At 37.9% G+C, this 21,545-nt stretch overlaps 1 protein-coding gene and 1 long non-coding RNA gene across 2 annotated transcripts in view; one reads left to right on the plus strand and one right to left on the minus strand.

The window, feature by feature from the left end:
• LOC123612403 (uncharacterized) overlaps nt 1-21,545 on the minus strand; it is a 360,854-nt gene that overhangs the window by 301,036 nt on the left and 38,273 nt on the right. The window lies entirely within an intron of this gene.
• Nucleotides 17,291-20,589, plus strand: NPVF (neuropeptide VF precursor). The gene is made up of 3 exons (XM_010968636.3): nt 17,291-17,428; nt 18,601-19,007; nt 20,538-20,589. The coding sequence occupies exons 1-3, from the start codon at nt 17,291-17,293 to the stop codon at nt 20,587-20,589; spliced, it is 597 nt and encodes a 198-aa protein (XP_010966938.2).

Raw genomic sequence — 21,545 nt, forward strand, 5'->3', positions numbered from 1 at the left:
AGGTTGGTAGTTCCAACCTCTGGCTGATAGTCAATCCCTCAAATTTCTTTCTGCATCTTTAGTAAACCATTAATCCCACATTTATAATTTCTGAGTCTGTGGTCATTTTTTCCAACATTATCTGATTTTAATTTTCTTCACAATACTTATTGCTCTCTTAAATTCCCTGCTTTTTTCCCGTACTTTGTTGATTGTCTTACTGCCTTTAGAATGCAAAAACAAGAATTTTGTCTATCTTGTTTACCACTTAGAATAGCACCTACCATGTGAAAGATAAAAAATACACAATAAATAATGAATTCTGCTTCCTGTTCTAGTACTTATTCCAACTCACTATGCTGTCTCCACATTCAGTCACTTTTTGGATGGTGCTCATAACAGAGAGCAATCAAGATGGCAAACAAAAGCTCCAAAATTTTCCCTATTATAATTAGACTTTGACTGGGTTTCAGGACATCTGATATCCCAATGGTGTCACTCACACACTTTGTAAAACCCAACAAGTCATTGAACCTTTCTATGCCTCAGTTTCCCCATCTAGAATGCTCAAGGATCTCTGAAAGAATGGCTTTGGTTTTCATTGCCATCTCTGGGGCCGTGCAGTGCTGAGTACGTTATCAATGAGCTTTTCCCATTCTGAAAACATCTTTGCCTCTGGAGGGTGGTGGGAGAGTAGAGATGAAGAGCTGTAGTTTTGCTTTTCTGTCACCTACTGGGGTGATTCAGAAATTCTGAAGATTCTTTGAAGGCAATTTCTTAGCTTCTCATCAACCAAGATTCAAACCATTCTTCTGAAAAGTTTCCCAAACTCATCCATTATTTGTCTACAAAGTGGCGTTAATAACACCTACATCACAGGGTTGTGGTGACAATTAAATTAGATAACGTAAATCAATGGTTCTCAAAGTGGGGTCCCTGGACCAGCAGCGTCAGCATCACCTGCCAACTGGCTAGAATGCAAATTCTTGGGCCCCACCCCATTCTGCAGCAGAGGCTCTAGGTTTGCCCAGCTGTGTTGGTTAACAAACCTTCCAGGTGATTCTGATTCACATTAAAAAAAAATCTGAGAGCCACTGACAGAGATGAAATCAATTGACACTTATCTGACCATTAAGTATCTGCTTTTCACTTATTCATTCAGATTTATTAGCCACCCGAAACAATCCCAGCTAAGCTGCCAAATTATTTATCCCCACCCTACTTAGCAGATGTGAATAGTGGGCGGGAGACGGGAATAGACCCTGCTCTAAAACCCAACTATAAAACACTTGTTTTGGCTGCTTTTCCTCCTCTCCACAATTACTGCAATTTGACAAAATTTTACCTCCATGTTTATTTTTCTTTCTCCTATCTTTTTCTTTGTCAAAGAGTTGTTTCAATAAAATTTTAGGCATACATGAGTAGCGAGATGGTCGCCCACAAGGCAGATTCTAAGAAGGCCAGTAGTACTTGGGGCAACACAGAGAGAGGAACACAGGCCTCAGAGTCAATCAGCCCTCAGCTCACACCAGGTGGGTGGCACTGGACAAGTTAGTCTTGGTGAAGCCTCAGTTTTTCAAATAAAAAATGGGATTAACAATAAGAAAAGCCTCCATTTACTGAGTATCTCCCAGGTGCCAGGCAATATGCTAGGCATTTTACATTTGATGTGTATTACCTCATTTAAACCAAAACCATGAATTATCTTTTTTTTCTTTAAATATATCTTATTTAAATGCTTCTAAAATTTTCAACATGATTTTACAACATTCAGGGCCCATCATTTTCTTTTCCAATGTAATTAAATGATAGTAAAGACACTTTGTGGGAAAGTAGTACCTAATTAATAACTAGTTTTTCAGCAAACTCTGCTAGAATGCCTCAATTCCATTATGTGAGTGATAACAGCTGAAAAAATGAGGCTAATTTTGCTGCAGGTTTAAAGAAAGAGGAAATAATCTTTAAATAGTGGTGTATCTGTGCTTTGCAGTACAAGTTCTTAGTTCATAGTTAATTGAAAAGGCAAGTTGCTGTTGAATTTTGAAAATCCTGGCAGAGTTTTTAAAAGTAATTTAATGTAGCATTTTATGGTTGCTTTTGTAGTTTAGAATTTGTGATGGATATCAAGGGATGTATATGCCTCCTGATCCCTTAGATTTAATCAGACTTCTCACTTGCTTACTTGCATAATGGTTTATGGTACCTTTGATGATTTGCAGCCAACCTTGCACTTTTAATAATTTACTGTAAAAGCATTTAATTTTTAATGGATAAGAATGGATAAGAGGTAACTTTTGCATTAGAAAGTGCTCTCCTGAAGACTGGAAAAAAGGAACAGTATATTTAAATTCCAAACATTATTAAAAAACATGAGTCTTTTATTACCAAGATGAAATGCATAATTGAAGAACATACCTAACCCAAAATTATTGTTCATGCCTTATTTAACCAGAAGATAGCATTGCTTTCATGATGCTATCATGAGGACATTTTTTCAAATTCTCATTTTTTTCCTATCATCCATACTGTTCTCAATATTCTGTTCCACTAGATAAAGCATACCTGCCACAGGGTGAGAATTTATGTTATTTTATTACATCTTGCTAATCAAGAAAAGCCCACAAAAGAATAGTTTGTAAGTTCTGGTAGATAAAAGAAATATTTTAAATTCATTTCCCTTAAAAGTTTTTCTAAGAGCTCCATGTAGTGTGCATACCTAGGAATGATTTCACAACTAGTCTTAAAAATATCAGAGTTTCCATGTGGAAAGAAAAATGGGAAGATGCCAGGATAAATATTTTTTAAGACTTCACGGAGGACAAAACATATCTTGCCTTCAGAGGCACATAAAACAAAAAATGTTGCAATTGCCGAATAATCCCTTTTTCAGATATGCCATATGTAAAAATAAAAATGGCTTCACAGGACTGCTTTCTGGGGAATCAACTAACAGCCTACAACCCTGGAAACTTATTCTACTCTTCTAACATTCCACAGCTGACTGTCTCCAAGCCTACCCTGAAATGGGCTACAGGGAGAATTCTGACGGTCAAGGGTCCAAGTCTGAGATCTGTTTCTTTGGAATTCAGACATCAGAGCAGTTGCGTGAGAATGTGAAACACATTCTCTTTGTTTTGGTCTTCAAATAGTCTTGGTCTAAACCCTACCCAGAGGATTGGGTCCCAGGAACCCTTGGTACTTTAGCCAAGGAGTCTGTGCCCTGTTATAATTACCCTATCTAAAGATGAAAGTTTGAAGATCCAATCACCATTTCCATGCTAGGTTTCCTGGAATGAAGCAGCAGGTGCTAGACTTAACTGGTTAACAAGGACTCTATCTACTGCCCACCATCTTTTGGCTTCCAGGCAAGGGTTACCTATAAAACAGCTCCTTTCTTTATTAGCCAGATCTATATCTCCACCCCAGCTAATGAACAGAAACTTCTAGGTCTAATCAATTGTCCTCCAGATTTGAGAAAGCAGGAATTGCTCCTGCCCAGACAAATTCAGAGGCATCTAAGTTGGGTGCCTTTACCAATAACATACACACACATCTTTTTCTTCTCTCCAGCACTCAAATTCTTTATCTCCCATCACTAACATAGACTTTTAGAAGTAGAGAGCCCTTAGAGATCGTCTAGGAATCCACAAAATTTTCACCTGAAGAAACTATGAGCTAGACAACTTGCCCAAGGTTACACAGAAGCTGGAAACCAGAGTTTTCCAAATTGAGTACTTTTCCCATTATATCATATGGTCTCACTCTTCTCTCCCTCTGTCTCTTTTCCCTCCTCCCTCACCTCCCCAACTACTGTCATCCCTTTTGTTTTTGTTTTAGGCCTTGTCATGGTGCCACCAGTACCTATGAGTGTCACTTAGCTGCAGTGGTAGCCTTCATTGCTAACATTAAGTGGGGAGGTAGGGAGGCAGCAGGTGTTCTTGACCCTAGTCCAACGACCTTTCTGGCTTAATTCTTTTTGTCCTCCTCCTCTTCCAATCATGTGTGCTGCCTCTTTTTTACATTTTGACAACACTGCACAATAAGCTGCTTAACCCTAGCTCATTTGCCAGCCTAGTCTCTATGACAGAAACATAATTAAGTTTCCTGGGCATATTAATTCCTCTTAACGTCCTTAGTAGGTTAGGGCTTTGTGAACCATCTTCAAAAGAGAACAGGGTAATGCAGAAAAGAATGTGACAAATGTAGCCTTCTGGGACTTTACACCCTCAAAATTTATGCCAACCAAATACATGAAGTCATACACCAAAGTGTTAACACTGGTCACTCCATGGGCATAGAACTAGAGTGGAGCAGAGTCAGGGAGGGAGATTATTATCTTTATTCTAGTCTATCTGTTCAAAGATGAAAAAAAAAAAAGAAAAAAGGAAGAAAGGAAGAACAAAGGGAGGAAGGAAAAAAAGGAGGGAAATATGCCTAAACCACAATAAAATTTATAAGCTTAAAATTTAAAATATATCAGAAAAAAATTTAATATTACAAATAAAATGGCTAAAAGCATAATATAGTCTAATCTATAATTCTTTAAATCTATAATGCTTGGTTTTTGGTGAAAGGTAAAAGGGTCTATAAATGTCATTTTTTCCCTTTAGCAGTTATAAAAAAAAAGGAAAATTCTGAGTTATGGACTCATGGAGTATAGATAAGAAAAATATCTCTGCTATGGATGGGTACTAGAATTTTTCATATATATGGCTCATGTCAATACAAGGGGAAAAACAGACTAAATAACAGTCAATCTTGTATTTTTGGCAGACTAAATGATTAACCATTTCACATCAGAGTCAATCTCAATCCAATCAACTGTATGGGAATTAGTCACTATAATGGAAAAAGTACTTAACTCCAAAGGGTTCATTCATTAATCACATATCAACACACCAGAAAGATAATTTTTCTGCTTAAGTTCCCAAGCTCTACTTAACTCATTTATTCCTTCAGCAGACATTTGCTGAACTCTGACAATGAGCCAGGCACTCTGTACGACACTGAGAATAAAAACACACTCCTTAAAATAAAGGAGACTGTAGATTAAAAGGGGGGAATTGAAAAATAAATAAATTAGCTCATGATCTAAACATTGATATGGACTTGAAAAAAATGCTATGGGGTAGAGAGCAAAGGGATGAACTACATATTCATTCTAGGGCAAGTAAAGAAATTTTCACAGAGGAAGTGACATTTGAGTCAGAACTTAAAGGATGAACTGAAATTCATCTCAAAGTTTCCAGTGAAAATTAAAGCCTAAAAATCAAAGAGGCCAAGGTGATGAACACCTCCATTAGGCCAGCATTTCCCAATGTGTTACAGATCTTATTTGGAAAAAAAAAGGATTTCATGGTCAAAAGAAAGTTAAGAATGCTGGATTCTGGGGGAAGGGGGTGGGAGGGGGTAAACTGGGAGTTCAAGATTTGCAGCTGCTAATATATATAAAATAGATAAATAACATCATACTATGTAGCACAAGGAACTATATTCAGTATCTTGTAGTAACTTATGGTGAAAAACAATATGAAAATGAATATATGTATGACTGAAGCATTATGCTATACACCAGAAATTGACACATTGTAAACTGACAATACTTCATTTAAATATATATATATGTATACATACATACACACATATATATATCCAAAAAAAAGAATGCTTGGTTCTACCCCATTAAACAGTTTTCTTTACAGCAGGACTTCTCAGAACCTTTACACCCCCAAAATGTATAACAACCAAATATATGAAATGATACCCCAAGTATTGACATTGGTTACTCCATAAGCAGAGAACTGGAGTAGAGTGAAGCCACTGCACATCACAAATCTAGAGAAGAGGGACATAGTGCAGTGATTCTCAGGCTTAGGAAAGCCCTCTCTTCTTTATAGAACTTAGGGTCTATTTGTCTATGTACACACTTTGTGTCTGTATTTGTAGTCTGTACTCATGAATTTATTTTCATGCATGTTTTGGACCAAGATAAAAGGTGATTATATGCTCCACTAAAGAATATTAGAATCCCTGCTGAAAAAGCAGCAAATGAGTCTTAACATTTATTATCACTGGTACTTATTATACTGGTATCAACACTGCAATCATTCTCGTCCAAAAAGGTTGTCACTGTCTCGTAAGATTCTAAAGAGACTCTGCCACCATTTTTTGGTTTTTTTTTTTTTTTTTTTTTTGGTGTCAGCATTATAAGAAGACTAGAAATCCCAGAGTAAGATGAATAATACACATACATATGGTTGGTAATTATGTACTAAATAACCAAACCAAACCAAAGAGCAACCCAGAAATCACTTTTCTTCTTTGTATAATGATCAACAAATAATTAATAATCAGACCTCCCTTCATACTCGCTGTGTATATGTGAGATAGTATGTACTGAATTATGCTTTTTCTATTTGTGAAAAAAGGTGCAATGTAAGTATATTTTAAGGAACATTTAATATTAATAAAAAGGGGCAAATGCAAATGGCCTAGATAACATAGTGAAAGATGGATGACCCGGTGGGTCACTATTCCTATGAACAGAACTTCAGGAACTGCAGAAAAAGAAAGACTTCAGGCCTGTTCCATGACACTATTTAAAGCGTGTGCTACCTGTATAATAGGCTGGAAAGGGACTATTCAGTTGATGAAGGGAGATTTAGATCTATGACTTACATTATCATGATGAATCCTGTATTAATATTAAAGTTCTATCCATCATATTGGAAATTTCCCTTGAGGGTTTTTAACATCTCCCTGGTGACTGCCTTAATATGTAAATCAATGCCAACCTGAGAGGCCAGAGCAGAATCCTTGCTTATAACTTTTTCTATATTATTTTTTTCCCATTCTATTTCTGTGCAAATTGAGTCCTTCTTAGTTTTAGAAAAAAGAAAAGACACCTTTTTTTCAGATGATCCAAGTTCATATTGCTCTCACAATTCCAGTGTTTCCTATTTTGCTTTTGTTTGCTGATAGTAAAATTAGCAGCAGTGAGAGGTCTGCTCAGTCGGCTTAGGAAACTTGGCTCAAGCTGTTAGTACAAGCAATAAATGCTGGCCAGCTTATATTTTGTAGCCTGTAAAATGTTGGATACCGTAGCTCAGATTCTTTGGTCAGTGGCCATAGTCTGCAAATGTCACATTTCATCAAAATCACTTCGCAACTGTCGTCCACATGCCTGTTCAGAGAGAAGGTGATGCAACAGGATCCATGGAAAGAAGTTGGTCTCTCAGTACTAATTTGCAGTGCTTTAGGAAGAATGCTGTACCCAGTTTTTGGGTGTAAAAATAATCAGGGGAACTCCTTGACCCTAATTACAAGATGCTCCAAATTGAAGTGCATTTGAGTTTTAGAGTAGGGGGTAAAGGAAAAGAATAACAGCTCAAGAATCACTCACTAGGCCCTATTCCCTCTTCTATGCCAGAAAGAAAACCAAGACGATAAAGTCCATCTTCTACCAGACTTTCAATGATGCTCTCCTCTCTCCCAGCCTGCATCCCACTTCCTCTTCCCCCCACCTGCAGTGGACTCTGGAAGCCAGTAAGGATAACAGCAGCAGCGGTAGCAGCAACCAGTACCCAACACTCTGGGGGGAAATTTCTGGGCTGATGACTCAGCCAGCCCTGCAGAGCATTTGCTCAACTTTTTCTCCAAATGAGCTGTTCGGGAATCTTTGATGGGGCCACTGAACAGAGAGCACAAGGACACTGAACTTAATTTTGTTCCAGAATGTAGCCAAGCAACATCACCCTCCCCAACTCCCTTTTCACAATTTACCCCTCAGGTTTCCCAGAGGAGGGTATGTATCCTCTGCCCAGAGGGAGAGGGGTCAGCATAACTAACCTAGAGCATCCTGACTTTCTTTACTAGTATGTAGTTAAAGGGGAGAGGGTGTGGGGCCAAACGGTCAGCCTCTTAGTTGGAGAGCACCTACTGCTAGCAATGGAAGGAGAAATTACCTGGCAGATTTTTCATTTGAAAAACTTTATAAATTTTTAAATCTTACTCTTTCAAAATGAGCCATAAATGGGTCAAATGATACAGAATTGTAAAATGGATGTGATATGAATTCTTTATAATTATGGAAATGGCAGCTTCCTTATTGGTTACATGAGTCACGTAACATGTAATTCCTTGTCTTGGGTTATTAATAATAGATACACAGTTATCAAATTGTTTTAATGAACACTTCTAAAATACTTTCTGTCACTAAAAGCAAATATTTTATTGTAGACAGATATTCTTGTAGGACTGAACTAGGATATCCCATTATTACTACTTCTAATTTAGTGTAAATACTATCAAAAAAATTGACAGAGAACACTGAAGCTAATTACCAAAAGAATATATGCTTATATTTGGAATTATACATGAGTCTTATTTTACTATCTCTAAAATAAACACTTCTTACTCATCTCTACACAGTTCATTATATAAGTAAAGAAAGCTGTGGAGTGTTTCCAAGGTACTCTACCCAAGTATCAGGCAAAGAAGGGTAAAACTGCCAACTTAACAGAAAAATAAACTTTTGCTCAAAAGGCAATGAACCATTCTACTCTGGGTCACAGAACTCACCTGATCTTAGTAAACTCAGCGTGAAGAAATGAGACAAGCCAGTACGACCACAGTAGTATAAAGGGCATGAAACATTTAGGAAAGAAGCCCAAGTTAAAAAAGAGTTCAGGATCATTTAGGGACCAAACCACCTGGTCTTGAAATTCTCAGGACAGTGCTTCATATCTGGTGCTGAGCATAATGCTGGAAACAGCAGCACCTCCAAATGCCAAAGAGAAACACCTGAGCCAGGGCTCTCACCTGCCAGGGGAGAAAGGGAATCTTACGGGCTCTCGAAGTTGGCACTGCTTTTGATGGATATATGGAGAAATAGCTGGGAATAGTGCCCTTGGCTGCCCCTAGGGAAGGAAGATCTTTAGAATTTGTTTTGTTTTGTTTTGTTTTGTTTTGTTTTGATTATCAAAGCCCACATGAGCCACAAAACTATCACACAAGAACACCTGCTTGCAAAAACAAAGGCCCAGATGGCACCGATGAAGCACTATCTGCCACTATCCCCGGGCTAGCACCATTACAGAGAAACAGAGAAATACCCACACCAACACAGGATGGTTAAGATGCCCTCTGACTGCAAGTCAGAACTTAGTTTTTCACCAGCTTGGAAAGTAGTTTTCCTCTGCACAGGGAACTGGATTCAGGGAGAGAAGGGTTCAGATTCTCCCTTACACTCTCTTTCCTGCTGTCTTGGATTCTGGATCGTTTTTCTTGCTGATTTGTACTGTCTTCCCAGTAGCACCACACACCCCCAACTTTTCCACAGGTTTGCGATTGGATCTTCCATGTTGGTGCAACGTGACTCATCCCTGGCCACAGATGACTGGTTCAGGACGGAGCAGGCACCTTATCTAGACTGGGCCAATCAGAATCCTTCCTGGCATTTTGAATCTGGAACTGAGATAAGGCAGTTTCTCGTGGGGTGACTGAAACTGAGGATGTGTAAACTCAGAAGTTACTGGCAAACACAGAAGTAGAATGATCAAAACAGCAGTAGGAGGGGATAATGAAGCTGATGCACAAAGAAAAGAAGTAAGAATCCAGTAGAAAGTCCCAACAGCAATTTGAGTCCTAGGCTCCTGATGTTCTATGGGCCGCAATCTCATTCATAAGACATCCCAGCATCCTTATAATAAATTCCCCATTTTGTTTAAACACATTAGAAATTTCAGTAATGTGCAACCAAGGACTTCTGAGTAATCTTTATCAGGTAAAGGAGAGACTAGTTTTGCAGCTGTGCCAATAATGAAATCCTCAACCACAAAACATTTACAAGAACACGAAAGTGCTCAAGTCAGGGTGGTCCAAAGTGGGCCCATGGTGAATTCTCTTCTATTCCATCCCTTGCCGTGCCCTGTTTGGCCTGTATATGTATCAGGGACTGCCTAGAATTCTGGGACTCCTTTTCCCTGGATATTTTTATCCAAATGAGATCAGGTTAAGATATCCATTAGGGAAAGTTTTGAAGTGGTAAGTTTAAACAAACAAATCAGCCTGAAGTATATGAAAACATCCGCCAGCTCTTGACCTAGAGGTTGGGGAATGGGGCACGGACAGAGGGGATATTCACTGGAAGATCCACATTAATCTCCTAGTCCCAGGCTTTTAGATCATGGATCATTAGCAACTGCTATCATTAAATCAGAGAGGGTTCTACCAGGGCCCATCAGCCAAAGCCTGCTATTCTTAAATTGCTCTGGGTCATTCAAGCCTATGTTTATAATCAGCAATTGTCCCTAGAGATGGTATGCCTGCTTGTGCATCTAAATATGTTTGGAAACCTTTACCAGCTTTGTCTATTTTCTTTATTATAGGTACTCAAAGCGGAATATCTGATTTCTTAAATTCACCTGGTACAAAACCCAGTATAGAATTAAATCCAGTAGATATTTAATAGTATTGCCTTAACATTTATTTAGTTCATTTAACCTCAGTAAGTATAGAACTTTCTGTCTAGATCTCACTTTTTACAATCAGGATATTACCAGAAAATTAGCTCCTTTAATTAAATTTATACCCAAAGTCACTGTAGGTTTAAAAGTATATTTTTAAGGGCTCCTCCAAAGACAACTATTTGTCCAAGGGTTTTTCTGTTTGCTTGCTCAGAATTGGTTGAGTTTTATTTGTCATGAAATTGAGTTTGACCAGCAGAATTGCCATGCTGTAATTCCTGGCTGTGTCATGGACATATGCCTTTGGGGGTCCAATAAAACCATGGCTGAAGGGAAGTGTAACCCCCTCCTCAGTGATGAAGTCCAGCCACTGTACTCCAAGGGATACAACGCCCACTGGTACATGAGCTCAGAGCTAGAGCAGAGAGACAGGAAGTATGGCCAAAGCCAAAGGAAGTAACGGAAAAGAATAAAGTCCAAGTGCCTGTTTGTTAGTGCAAAGGTGATCAGAGCCAGGCCAGCTTCTGCTCAGAACCAAGATAATTGCTTAGCTGCTATGGACCTTGCAGAAGCTCTTACCAACAGCCCTCAGAAGCACAGAAACCACATGACTTCCAATCAAAAAGGAAAAAACAAATGAACAACAACAACCCACTCATATGCTTACTTCAACTCTTTCATTTTTTTTTCATGAGAGGTAAAAGAGCATCTAGGAAGGTCCACTTCAGTGATGATGCTAATTTTTATTGGTTATCCATTTGCCCTTATTCCTATGTTTGAGATGAGAAACAGTTGTCTTTTTAAACATCCTCCAAAACCTACATCAGTGTAGGTTTAAGCAACAGATTTCTTCCCCAGTAAAGGTGTGGAAGCCAGGCTATAGTGGAAAAAGTTAGCCTAAGGACTAGGCTAGGCCCTTCATAAACTATTCAAAGTCTCACACACTCTTTCTTTTAAAGCAAACTATTATTTGAAGAACACATTTCACATTTTTAGAGCAAAATCCTTCAAAACAAAGATTTAAAAAAACCAAAGATATTGAAAAAGCACACACTTTGTAAGAAACTATATTATTCTGCTCAGGTTGGAATAAAAAGATGGCTGCTTGCTTATTTTAAAAATATCAAAAGCCAAGACTGGCCAAAAACAGAAAAAAATCCCAGCAAAGGTCTTAGTTTCCATTACCTGTATTTGTATAAAAGCTATGTGTTGTTTTAACTCAACATCTGGTCTTTGTCCCTCATGTAGAGAATTCTGAGTTCTCTTGACATTTTAGCAAGCAGTACCACAACCCCCTGCCAGGCTAGTAAAAATCACACATTTTTCCTGCAAGGAAAAGAATGTCAATAAAAATGAAACATTAAAAAACATAAAAGCTTGGGTTGGAAAGCTGTGCTGTAGAGTCTGCTTCCTAATCAGCCTTGCACAATTGCTTTACAATTTCTTTAAACATTACCACTCCATTTGTTTGAAAAATCTAATACTGATACTGCAAGCTTGTTCAATATATTGTTCTAAAATATGTCCTTTAGATGTAGGGACCTTGCCATTTAATCAACCTTCTAGAATAGATCATGTGAATTAATTTTTATAAATATTTAATGTTTATCCTTATATTGTACAAATTGATTCTTTAAGTTGCTTCAACTAGAATTGAATTTCAACTGCTTTCACTACATAGAGGAATAATCTTTGTCTCACATTCACATCAGTACCTTCCAAGGCCCTGGCATTGTAATCTGTCACAGTAAAAAGCACAGAAGTAAATACAATCCTGCTACCAAAATATGACACGCTCATTATAACAAGCCACTCATAAATTCTGAAACAAAGGCACCATCATACATTTTAAAAATAACAATTTTATGCAATTTGCATAGGGGCATTTTTGTTTGGAACCAAGGCAGGTTATTTCTTTCTCTTTGCACATGTAATCCTGAAATAAATTATACAGTAATAGCACCAACCACCTCTAAAGAGGGCCAGAAATTAGTTAATAAATGGTCGCAAAATACTTTGCAAGCATGAAATGCAAATAAGACTATAATGGCCATCAATACTTCTGCATAGCGTAACAACTGGATTATGTTAGAGGGAAAGGAAGAAATAAACAGGGTTAAAAGGCAAGTGCCCAGGAAGTAAATGGCAGGGTTGAGGTGAGGAGAAGGGCTCTATAATGAGGTTTCTCTGGATATTAAAATTCATCACCACTTTGGTAGACCTCACCAAGGCCTCAGGGTAAATGTGTAGAGTGAGCCGGCCCTTCCACATAAAGATTGAAAAACATACAGCCATGGCACAAAAACAACCTCTTATTTGAAATATTTTACTAGAGATTCGGATAAACCAGAGCCTTGCAAGTCCTAAACCCAACTCAAGTCAGCTCAGTTCCCGACTGGTGGAAATGATTTGTCCCCTCCTCCAACTGCCTGCCAGAGGTTAGGGTGCAGCTAGTGGGCATGGACAAATTATAAGCAATCAGAGAACCCTTTTCTGTGCTCAGCCAGTAGGCCTATGTAGTCTGCCTGGTGAGAGACCCTGACGCATGGTCAGGAAGCCCTCCTTGGAGCTGTGCAGTCCCCTTATACACCCTTCCTGGTGTTTGGGCCCAGCAACATGGCAGCAGACATTTTGAACTTATCAAGCTGCATGCTCCATTACAACAGAATAAACCTAAACTCGCATCCAACTGCTTATACCTGACTATCCACATAAAGATCTTAGTCTGGAAAAGCCTTAGATATGAATCCTCAACAACAGAATGTTAAGATGTTATGACTTAAGGAGCTTGTTTATAAGGTCTGAAAATGTGTAAGTCTCAGTAAAGAGAAAACTCTGGTCAATGGCCAAAACTAGGAAAAATAATTAGCAAGCAACTTCAGTTAATTCCTACTCCTTATCCTAATGAAAAATTTATTCATTCATTTAGAAATAAAATTTCCTGAGCATCTGTGAGATAAACAATAGAAATACTACTATGTTCTGCATAGCAAGGTCCTGCCCTCACACAGTTACAGAGCAGCGGAAGGGGAGACAAGGAAACGGGACAAGTCAAAGAAAAGAGCCATGGTAGGGAAAAATAAAGAGCCATTTATTGGAGCAGGAAATCAGGAAAGACTTCTCACAACATACGATACCTCAGCTGAGACCCAAACAATGAATCGATGTAAGGAGAGAGGAGAGTAGATAAACACAACATGCACAGGAAAATCACGGGCAGAGGCCTGGAGGCAAGAGAAAGCTCATCTATTTGGAAGAATAGAAAGAAGTTCGTCATAAAACAGAGTTGGTAGAGAGTGGTAAGAAATAATGCTGGAGAAATAGGCAGAGAACAAGTCCTGAGGAGTGGGCTAAGGGATTCCGAGGGGAGTGGGAACCTATTCAAAGGACTTAAGGAATAAATTGTAAATGTATTGTATTTTATAAAACTTCTTCTGATTGTATTGTGGAGGAGGAATTGGAGAGGACCAAGAGAAAATGATGAACTGAGTTAACAGTCATGGGGATGGAGAGAAGTGAACACATATAAGAGCTATTGAGAACTTAGGAGAGAACAGACTTGAATGGGCAGACTCGCATCTTGAGTGAGTGTTCAGGGGGCTTGTGTTCAAGATCCTGGACCTGCCACCTATAGGGAAAGTTACTTACTCTTTCCACATTTTAGCTTCCTTTTCTGTAGAGTAGGAACAATAAACGTATCTGCTCATGGGATTATTATGAAAGACAAACAAGTTAACTCACAAAGTGCTTACAATAGTTCCTGGCACGACAAGTTGTCAAAAAATATTAGCCATTATTATTGAGTATAATAGCTCAAAACTAGAAACAACACAATTGTTCATTAACTGTAGAATGGGATGTGGAAGAAAAGAGGAGGAAATAGTTAAGGATCTCACGAAGGATTTTAGCTTGGATAAATGAGTGGATGACAGTAGCTGTGCCAGTTACTGCCTCTCAGCTCCAAATCTACCCTTTATTCCTTCATTGATAATGGAGATGGACCCAGTAAGCATTTCTCCTTTGCAGCTGGCACAATTTTAAGCTTTGTCAGTAGAAGGCACAGGAGGGATGCTGCAAGAGGAAGGGAGTTCTCATCCTGGTCCAGGTTTGCTTCTTCGTGCTCCTACACACAGCTGCCAGCAATACACGGGGGACATCCAGTAACACTCACCCACCTCCAGTTTCAGTGGCAGGTTCCCATTGAATCTCAGAGACACCCCGGGGGTTGCCTTCCCAGCATTGGCCCATCTGCACCACAGAAGGGTGTCTCACACTTGTGATTATGGATGGGGTGACCCAGCAGACTCCTGTGCCAGCCACAACTTCTCCAACATAGCCTGAATTCCAGTCAGTTGATCCTTTCTTTGGTTATTTCCCTTGGCCCTAATGGATTCTTTACCCCTTTATAGTTAATCCCCTGTGTTAATTAATAATTCTCTATATTAACCACTTCCTATTCACATTATGTGTGTTTTCTGTCTTCTGATATTAACCACTTCCTATTCACGTTACCGCATGTTTTCTGTCTTCTGTTTGGACCATGACTGATACGGTAACTATTCATTGAAATGGGAAACACAGGAGGAGAGATAGCTATTAAACAGATAAATTCCATTTTGGACATACTGGACATGAGATGTCTGTGGGACATCCCAACAACACTGTCTGGCAGGAAGCTGAGTATCTAGGAGATCTCCAGCTCAGAAGTGTCCAGGATGAAAACAAAAGCTTAGAAGGGAGTAGCCTTAAAATCTCTAAAATCTTAGTAAATGAAGCATGTCTGTTACATGTCAGGGAGATAGATTTTTTATTTTGTATGCTCGTGTGCCTCATCAAGAATCTCTAAACGTGCTATGTATATGGCAGCACATTTCATCAAAAGATTTATGGTGATTTTATACTGTGTATGTTAAGTAATGTCATTTTATATCTGTTAACATTTTCAAAGCTAACTGAAGATATGGCTGAAAAGAGCCAAGCTCTATATTAATCAGATTAGAACTCTAATTACACTCCAAACTTGGAAGCTTAAACCTGGTTGAAGCAAAGGAGTAATTAGTCACATCAGCTACTCTGGATACTGACTGCAATCAGAAAAACTAATCAATGTGCCAAAACCCCAAGTAGCAGCACTGAAAACTGGTGAAATGCTGAAGTCTGAAACAACCACATACCAGCATGTTTTGAAAGAGACCCAGCCTGATCCCTTCCACTTTTTCTAGGGTATGAACTCAACCAACAAACTTGCTCCTTGGTTCACCCATTTCTCAAAATTTGGATATACTGACCACACACACACACACACACACACAAGGAAGTTCCATCAGCAGTTTGCAAAGGAACAATCTGGAAGAGAAATGTATTAAATCCCTGGGGAAATTAAACCCAAATAATCCAATAACAGTGTTACAAAATTAACACTGGACTATGAGTTGAATTAATTGCCTCCCACTGTGGGGACTCTTGGCTACCACAGTCCAAAACAAATGAGACCAATAATGTCAACTGTCTTAAGAGAGGCCACAGGCAAGCGTGATCTTGGAATACCTAAATGCTTACCCACAATTGCTTTTCAACTTTCTGATTTTGATATCTTTAGTACAGAGAAAGGCCTTCACCTCTGCCCATCTCATACCTCATACTATGGTAAGTTGGTGAGAGAAGCTACAAGTGGTACAATTCTTGATACAAAAGGTGCAATTTTATGACTTGCTCTTTTGTAAATCCACCACTAAGTGCCTATATCTAGAAGTAGCTGGGTTGTTAGAAATTGATCAACAGAGGCTGAACAAGGGTTGAAAGGACAGGTGGGAACAAGGAATGAATTCTCTAGAAACTAGGCAGGCAGTCCAGTGATAAGGCAGGTCTTTAAGAATACCAGTCAGCTGCTCTGAGGGACTTGCTTTGGCATTTCAATAAATAAACATTTATTTCTGTAAATCCTTTTCTTATGCCACAATGTCAGTATGCCTGTGGCAATTCGAGATTACCTAAATAATGTGGGCCAAGGGAGCAACAAAATTAGCATGTGTGTGATTTACCAATCCTCTGCTGGGGTTCTTAAGGGGCTTGGGGTGTAAGGAAGGATGCAGCATTGTCGTAGAAATAAAATTCTGGTGATTTATATCGTTTTGCCAAATAAGGCCCACAGGGCAAATACAAAAGGCCTTGAACTGCCTCAGGTTCTCCTGAGACACTCAGTTTGTCAAAATGCCCATCACAAGGTCTTACGCACGCCCTTCATGTTTCAGCTGACATTTACTCCTGAAGCTTTTTAATAACCAAACAGCATTTTACAAAAAGTTAATTAATGGCATTTTATTTGGGTCTTATGTGATTTGGAATTCTTTTCACATTCTTAATTTTGTTTGACATTTTGAAAATACTATGCCTAACTCTTTTGTGTGGATAAAAGAAATTGTTTTAACATAGCTAGCATGTATTGATTATTTTTTTTTCCTTCTCCCAAGAATTGACACAAACACCAAAAAAAAATACTTTTTGTTTGGGCTCAGAGAAATGAAGCATTCTGTTTGTTTGGAATCTTAATTACAATGGCCTCAGACTTACCTAATTAAATGCTCCTCCGTAATGAAGAAAATTATTTTCAAGGTTAATGAATTTGCAAGCAGAAACATTGCTGTCTTCCTAGAATGAATTATCCACATTCCTTACATACACATTTGAGATAAACACTAATCAATGTTAGTACTTAAAACACGTGGCATTGATTTCACTGTGAAAGCAAACTTTCTTTTGTTTTTAGACAGTATAAAAAGACCACAACTTCCCTTCTTGTAGACATCAGGCTGCACATATAAACTTAATTCTACATTTTGGACAAAATGGAAATTATTTCATCAAAACTATTCATTTTATTGACTTTAGCCACTTCAAGCTTGTTAACATCAAGTATCTTTTGTACAGATGAATTAATGAGGTCCAATCTTCACAGCAAAAAAAACTATGGCAAGGATTCTGAGGTAAGTTTTTTAACTGTAACATGAGTAGCATTAGCTATTTAATGTTTGTCCTGAGTCTAATGCTTTTGTAAAGAGTAAGGAATAAGTTTGTGTTTTATTTTTTGTCAGACTTCAGCATTCCCACGACAGTGTACTGATATAACTTCTATTTTGTAGCACAACAACAAACAGCCCACCCTCAAATGACAATTTTAGTACAGATACTTAGCAAGTGTAAGGGGCATTAATAATTTTCAATTGACTCAGAAGTACGCAGTTGTAATAAACAGTTGCAGAAATAAGTACTGGACACATTTCAGCTGGATATTTGAATTGTCTTTCTATATCTAAGTAAAATGTTTATCCCTAGATGTTGGAATTCCAAGTTATTTTTATTTTCTTCTTTACGCCTTTATATACTTTGCAAATTTGCTGAAAAGAGCTGGTATTACTTTTTACAATCAGAAAACAATTGTTTTAAAAATCTTCATATGGACAAACTTTCACAGTAAAACTAAATCTGAGTATTTGCTGTATTTTAAATGGATCCTTTAAAGTTGGTATATTAGTGGTGCAGTAATCTGCAAACCAATTGGTGTTTTACTAATTTACATACTAACAAAAATACAATCAGTTTCTTGAGAAATGTTTTTAGAGTGGAACTCTGAAGCCTCCTCCAATTGTACCCCAAAACCTGGCTAGCAGCTCTGCTTTTATGTGACCACGACTTTGGCTTCTGAAGAGAGGGAAAACAAGAGACATGGAGAGGAAGTGGAAGATGTCTCTAAAAGCAAAATATAAAAATATATGAAATATTTTATAAACAACATGAATCAAAAACTAAAAAATAACTGCAGTAAAATAAACTTTTGCTCATTTCAATACTTCATTATGTTCCTGCTATTCGAACACATTGTTGCATTCACTATATATATTTTATTAATAGTTTATGTTGCATTCACTATATATATTTTATTAATAGTTTATAGTTGTCTCACAACAGTCTAGGGATGGAGAAGCTAGATTGCTTTAAGATGCTTAATACAAATTATTTTTAAAATTCTGCACATGAAAACACAAACTTTTTTTATAGCTTTAACAATTCTACAAAGTCTGGATTTAACTTACATTGGGGCTTAAATCTATTGCTTATAACAATAATAAATTATGTTAATGATCATTTCTAACTATAGCCTAGAGGAGATACTAAGTGGGAAAAAGAAAGAAGTCTCAATTTTGAAGAATTAAAAGATTGGGGTCCAAAAAACGTCATTAAGATGAGTACACCTGCAGTCAACAAAATGCCACCCTCGACAGCCAACTTGCCATTGAGGTTTGGAAGGACCCTGGAAGAAGAAAGAAGCACCGGGGCCATGGCCAATCTGCCTCTGAGATTTGGAAGAAATATAGAGGACAGCATCTCGGGACGTGTTCCTAATCTGCCCCAAAGGTTTGGGAGAACAATAGGACCCAAAAGTGTCACCAAGACACTGAGTGAGTTGCTCCAACAATCCACGCATTCGTCATCTGCCAGTAGGTTACTTTACTCCATGACATGTCGGCCCCAAGAAATCCAGAATCCTGATCAAAAACACCCAAGGTAAAATACTTGAAAACCAGTTAAAATGCATGGGCAGTTATGCAGCACTAATCCAGAAACTTCCAAAAGGTTTACACTTTTCCTAGGAAAGTTAAGTTTCTTACAAGGAAAAGACACAGGGAAATAAATACTTGTAAACTAAAAACAATAGAAGGCCAGGTATAAACATGACTATAGGTATTAAGTAACACGATAGCTTCCCCCATGCCACATAAGGGCATCCAACCCATTGCTCTACAGCCACACACTAAGTAGTAACAGGTGATGACAGAATTGGGAATTCGTGCCCATGACGTACTGTCCAACATTTGACCTCTCTAACATAAAAGGTCCCACGTGAGTTGTCTGCAAGTACAAAGGATGTCATTTCAATAACCCAGATCTCAAATTCAGATTTTCTCCCTCAATTTTCAATCAAAATTTTTTTCTGGATCTCATTTTATAAATAATTCCTGTTATTATAATCATTCTTTGTAGTGATAAGTATTAAGTATCTACTATATACATGTCAGAACGCAAGGTACTACAAGAGGTTCAAAAAAAATTAATAAGCTACCTAACCTACCTATTATTTTCTAGTAGAGAGACTATGTTAAAAAAAAATTTTTTTTGATACAAAGTAGAACATGACACTTCAGTTAAGATCTACAGGAAGTAAGGTGGCAGGCTGTGACATCTTATCAGTGAGACTTTCTTAGAACACTCCTAGTTTATTTTGTTACCATGGTACTTATCCTCATCTGACATATTATATGCTTAGGCTCCGTCCCCTTTTACTAGAATTGCAGTTCTTTAAATCCCATAATTTTTGTCCATTGCCATATTCCTAATGCCTAGAACTGTGTCTGGCATGTAGTTAAGCCCTCAATATTCGATAAGATAAATGAAATGATATGAGAGGCACTAATAAGGTCCTATAGAAGTTCAAAAAAAGAATGTTTCTTCATGTGGGAATGTAAGGATGTTTCTTGAGTTGGACTTTGAGACTTTGAGAGGTGGCTCTATTTTGACCATTCAGACTAGTGGGAGGAAAGAGGATATATTCAGGCAGAAAAAGGAGTATAAGCAAAGGTCCTGAAGCAAAGTGAGCCAAGAACAGCTAGGGCTTAGTTTGGTGAGAGCAAAGGATAAGTGAAGAGGAGAGGAAAGAAGGCAAGAAGGATGGGTAAGAGCAGAGAGTGCCGATACCCAGAGCCACATAAAAGATTCCGAATGTTACTCATCAGGAAAAGGAGAACCACTGATGTTTCTGCTGAGGTCCTGAGATATTACACAGGTAGAATTTGCAACTAATCAGATGTTGGGAGTGGGGCGGTGATGAAGGAGAGAGATGAGACAATGGTAGGTCTGTCATTCTAAGCACCCATTACAAGTTCAGGATCCCATTAATATCTCACTCATTTCAAGTGCCATGCAATTCAACTCAGGTATAATTAGGCAATTAGAATCATGGCCTGCATTTTTATATGCTTTCACATGCTATTGCTATTGTTGTGATGGATGAGAACATTCTGTACGCTTACATTTTAGGAGACTTGGATTCAAGAACGTAGATGATGCAGAATTGAAACAAGAAAAGTAAGAAATCCAAAGCCTGTCCCTAAAGACAAGATAAAGCCTGTATAGTCTGCAAACAACTACGGTGAAGACAACAATGAATGAAGTCATGCACTCTCTTAATAGGCTATCATTCACAGCAATTTTTCCTTCTCAGTACAGCTAATATCTTGAAAGTGTGAAAAAAATTTAAAGAATATCGTAATATAAAGATGAAATGATTTTGTCTAAATAAAAAGAGCATGGCATATACTTAAGAAGCCTCTGATAATAGGGTGAAGGGGAGGGAGAAATAAAGAGACTGATTTAAGCCACATCACTATCCTATAAACACAATTACACTTAGGTAAAAAATTAAAAAGAGGAGGGGAGTGTGGGAATAGCTCAGTGGTAGAGTGCATGCTTAGCATGCATAAGGTCCTGGGTTCAATCCCCAGTACCTCCATTACTAAAAAATAAATGTGTTTTAAGAAATCAGAGTAGCCTGACAAATTTTATGATGAATATTAAATAATTTAACATAATAGCATGTTTGACAAATAAATGAACATGAATAACAAACCACTTACAAACATGTTTTTATACACCCATTTTTCCATTACATCAACAGTTAGTGAATCTATGATAGATTGATACATTTTTTAAAAAAGAGATAAAAGAAAAAGGCAATTAGACACCTCTTTAAGTATCTCTTCTATCTGTATCTGGAACTTTGCCTTCTGGTGTATCTCTTTTCTCCTCATTTAAATGTCAACGTTTTGATTTGCAGAGAAAATCTAGTCACTCTTAAAACTAACAATTTATAAACAGAGTACACTACAACATGAATGCACAGTGATACCACTTTAGTCATAGAATAAGAAGTCCTTAATCAGATATTAATCAGTTTATTGAGCAGTCTCAACTCCTTAGGGTGCAAACCAGAAATGGTGTTAATTCTCTCCCATCCTGCCCCAAGCTGGGCCGTGTTGAATCTCCTTT

This window comes from Camelus bactrianus, chromosome 7, assembly GCF_048773025.1.
Source record: "Camelus bactrianus isolate YW-2024 breed Bactrian camel chromosome 7, ASM4877302v1, whole genome shotgun sequence".
NCBI lineage: Eukaryota > Metazoa > Chordata > Mammalia > Artiodactyla > Camelidae > Camelus > Camelus bactrianus.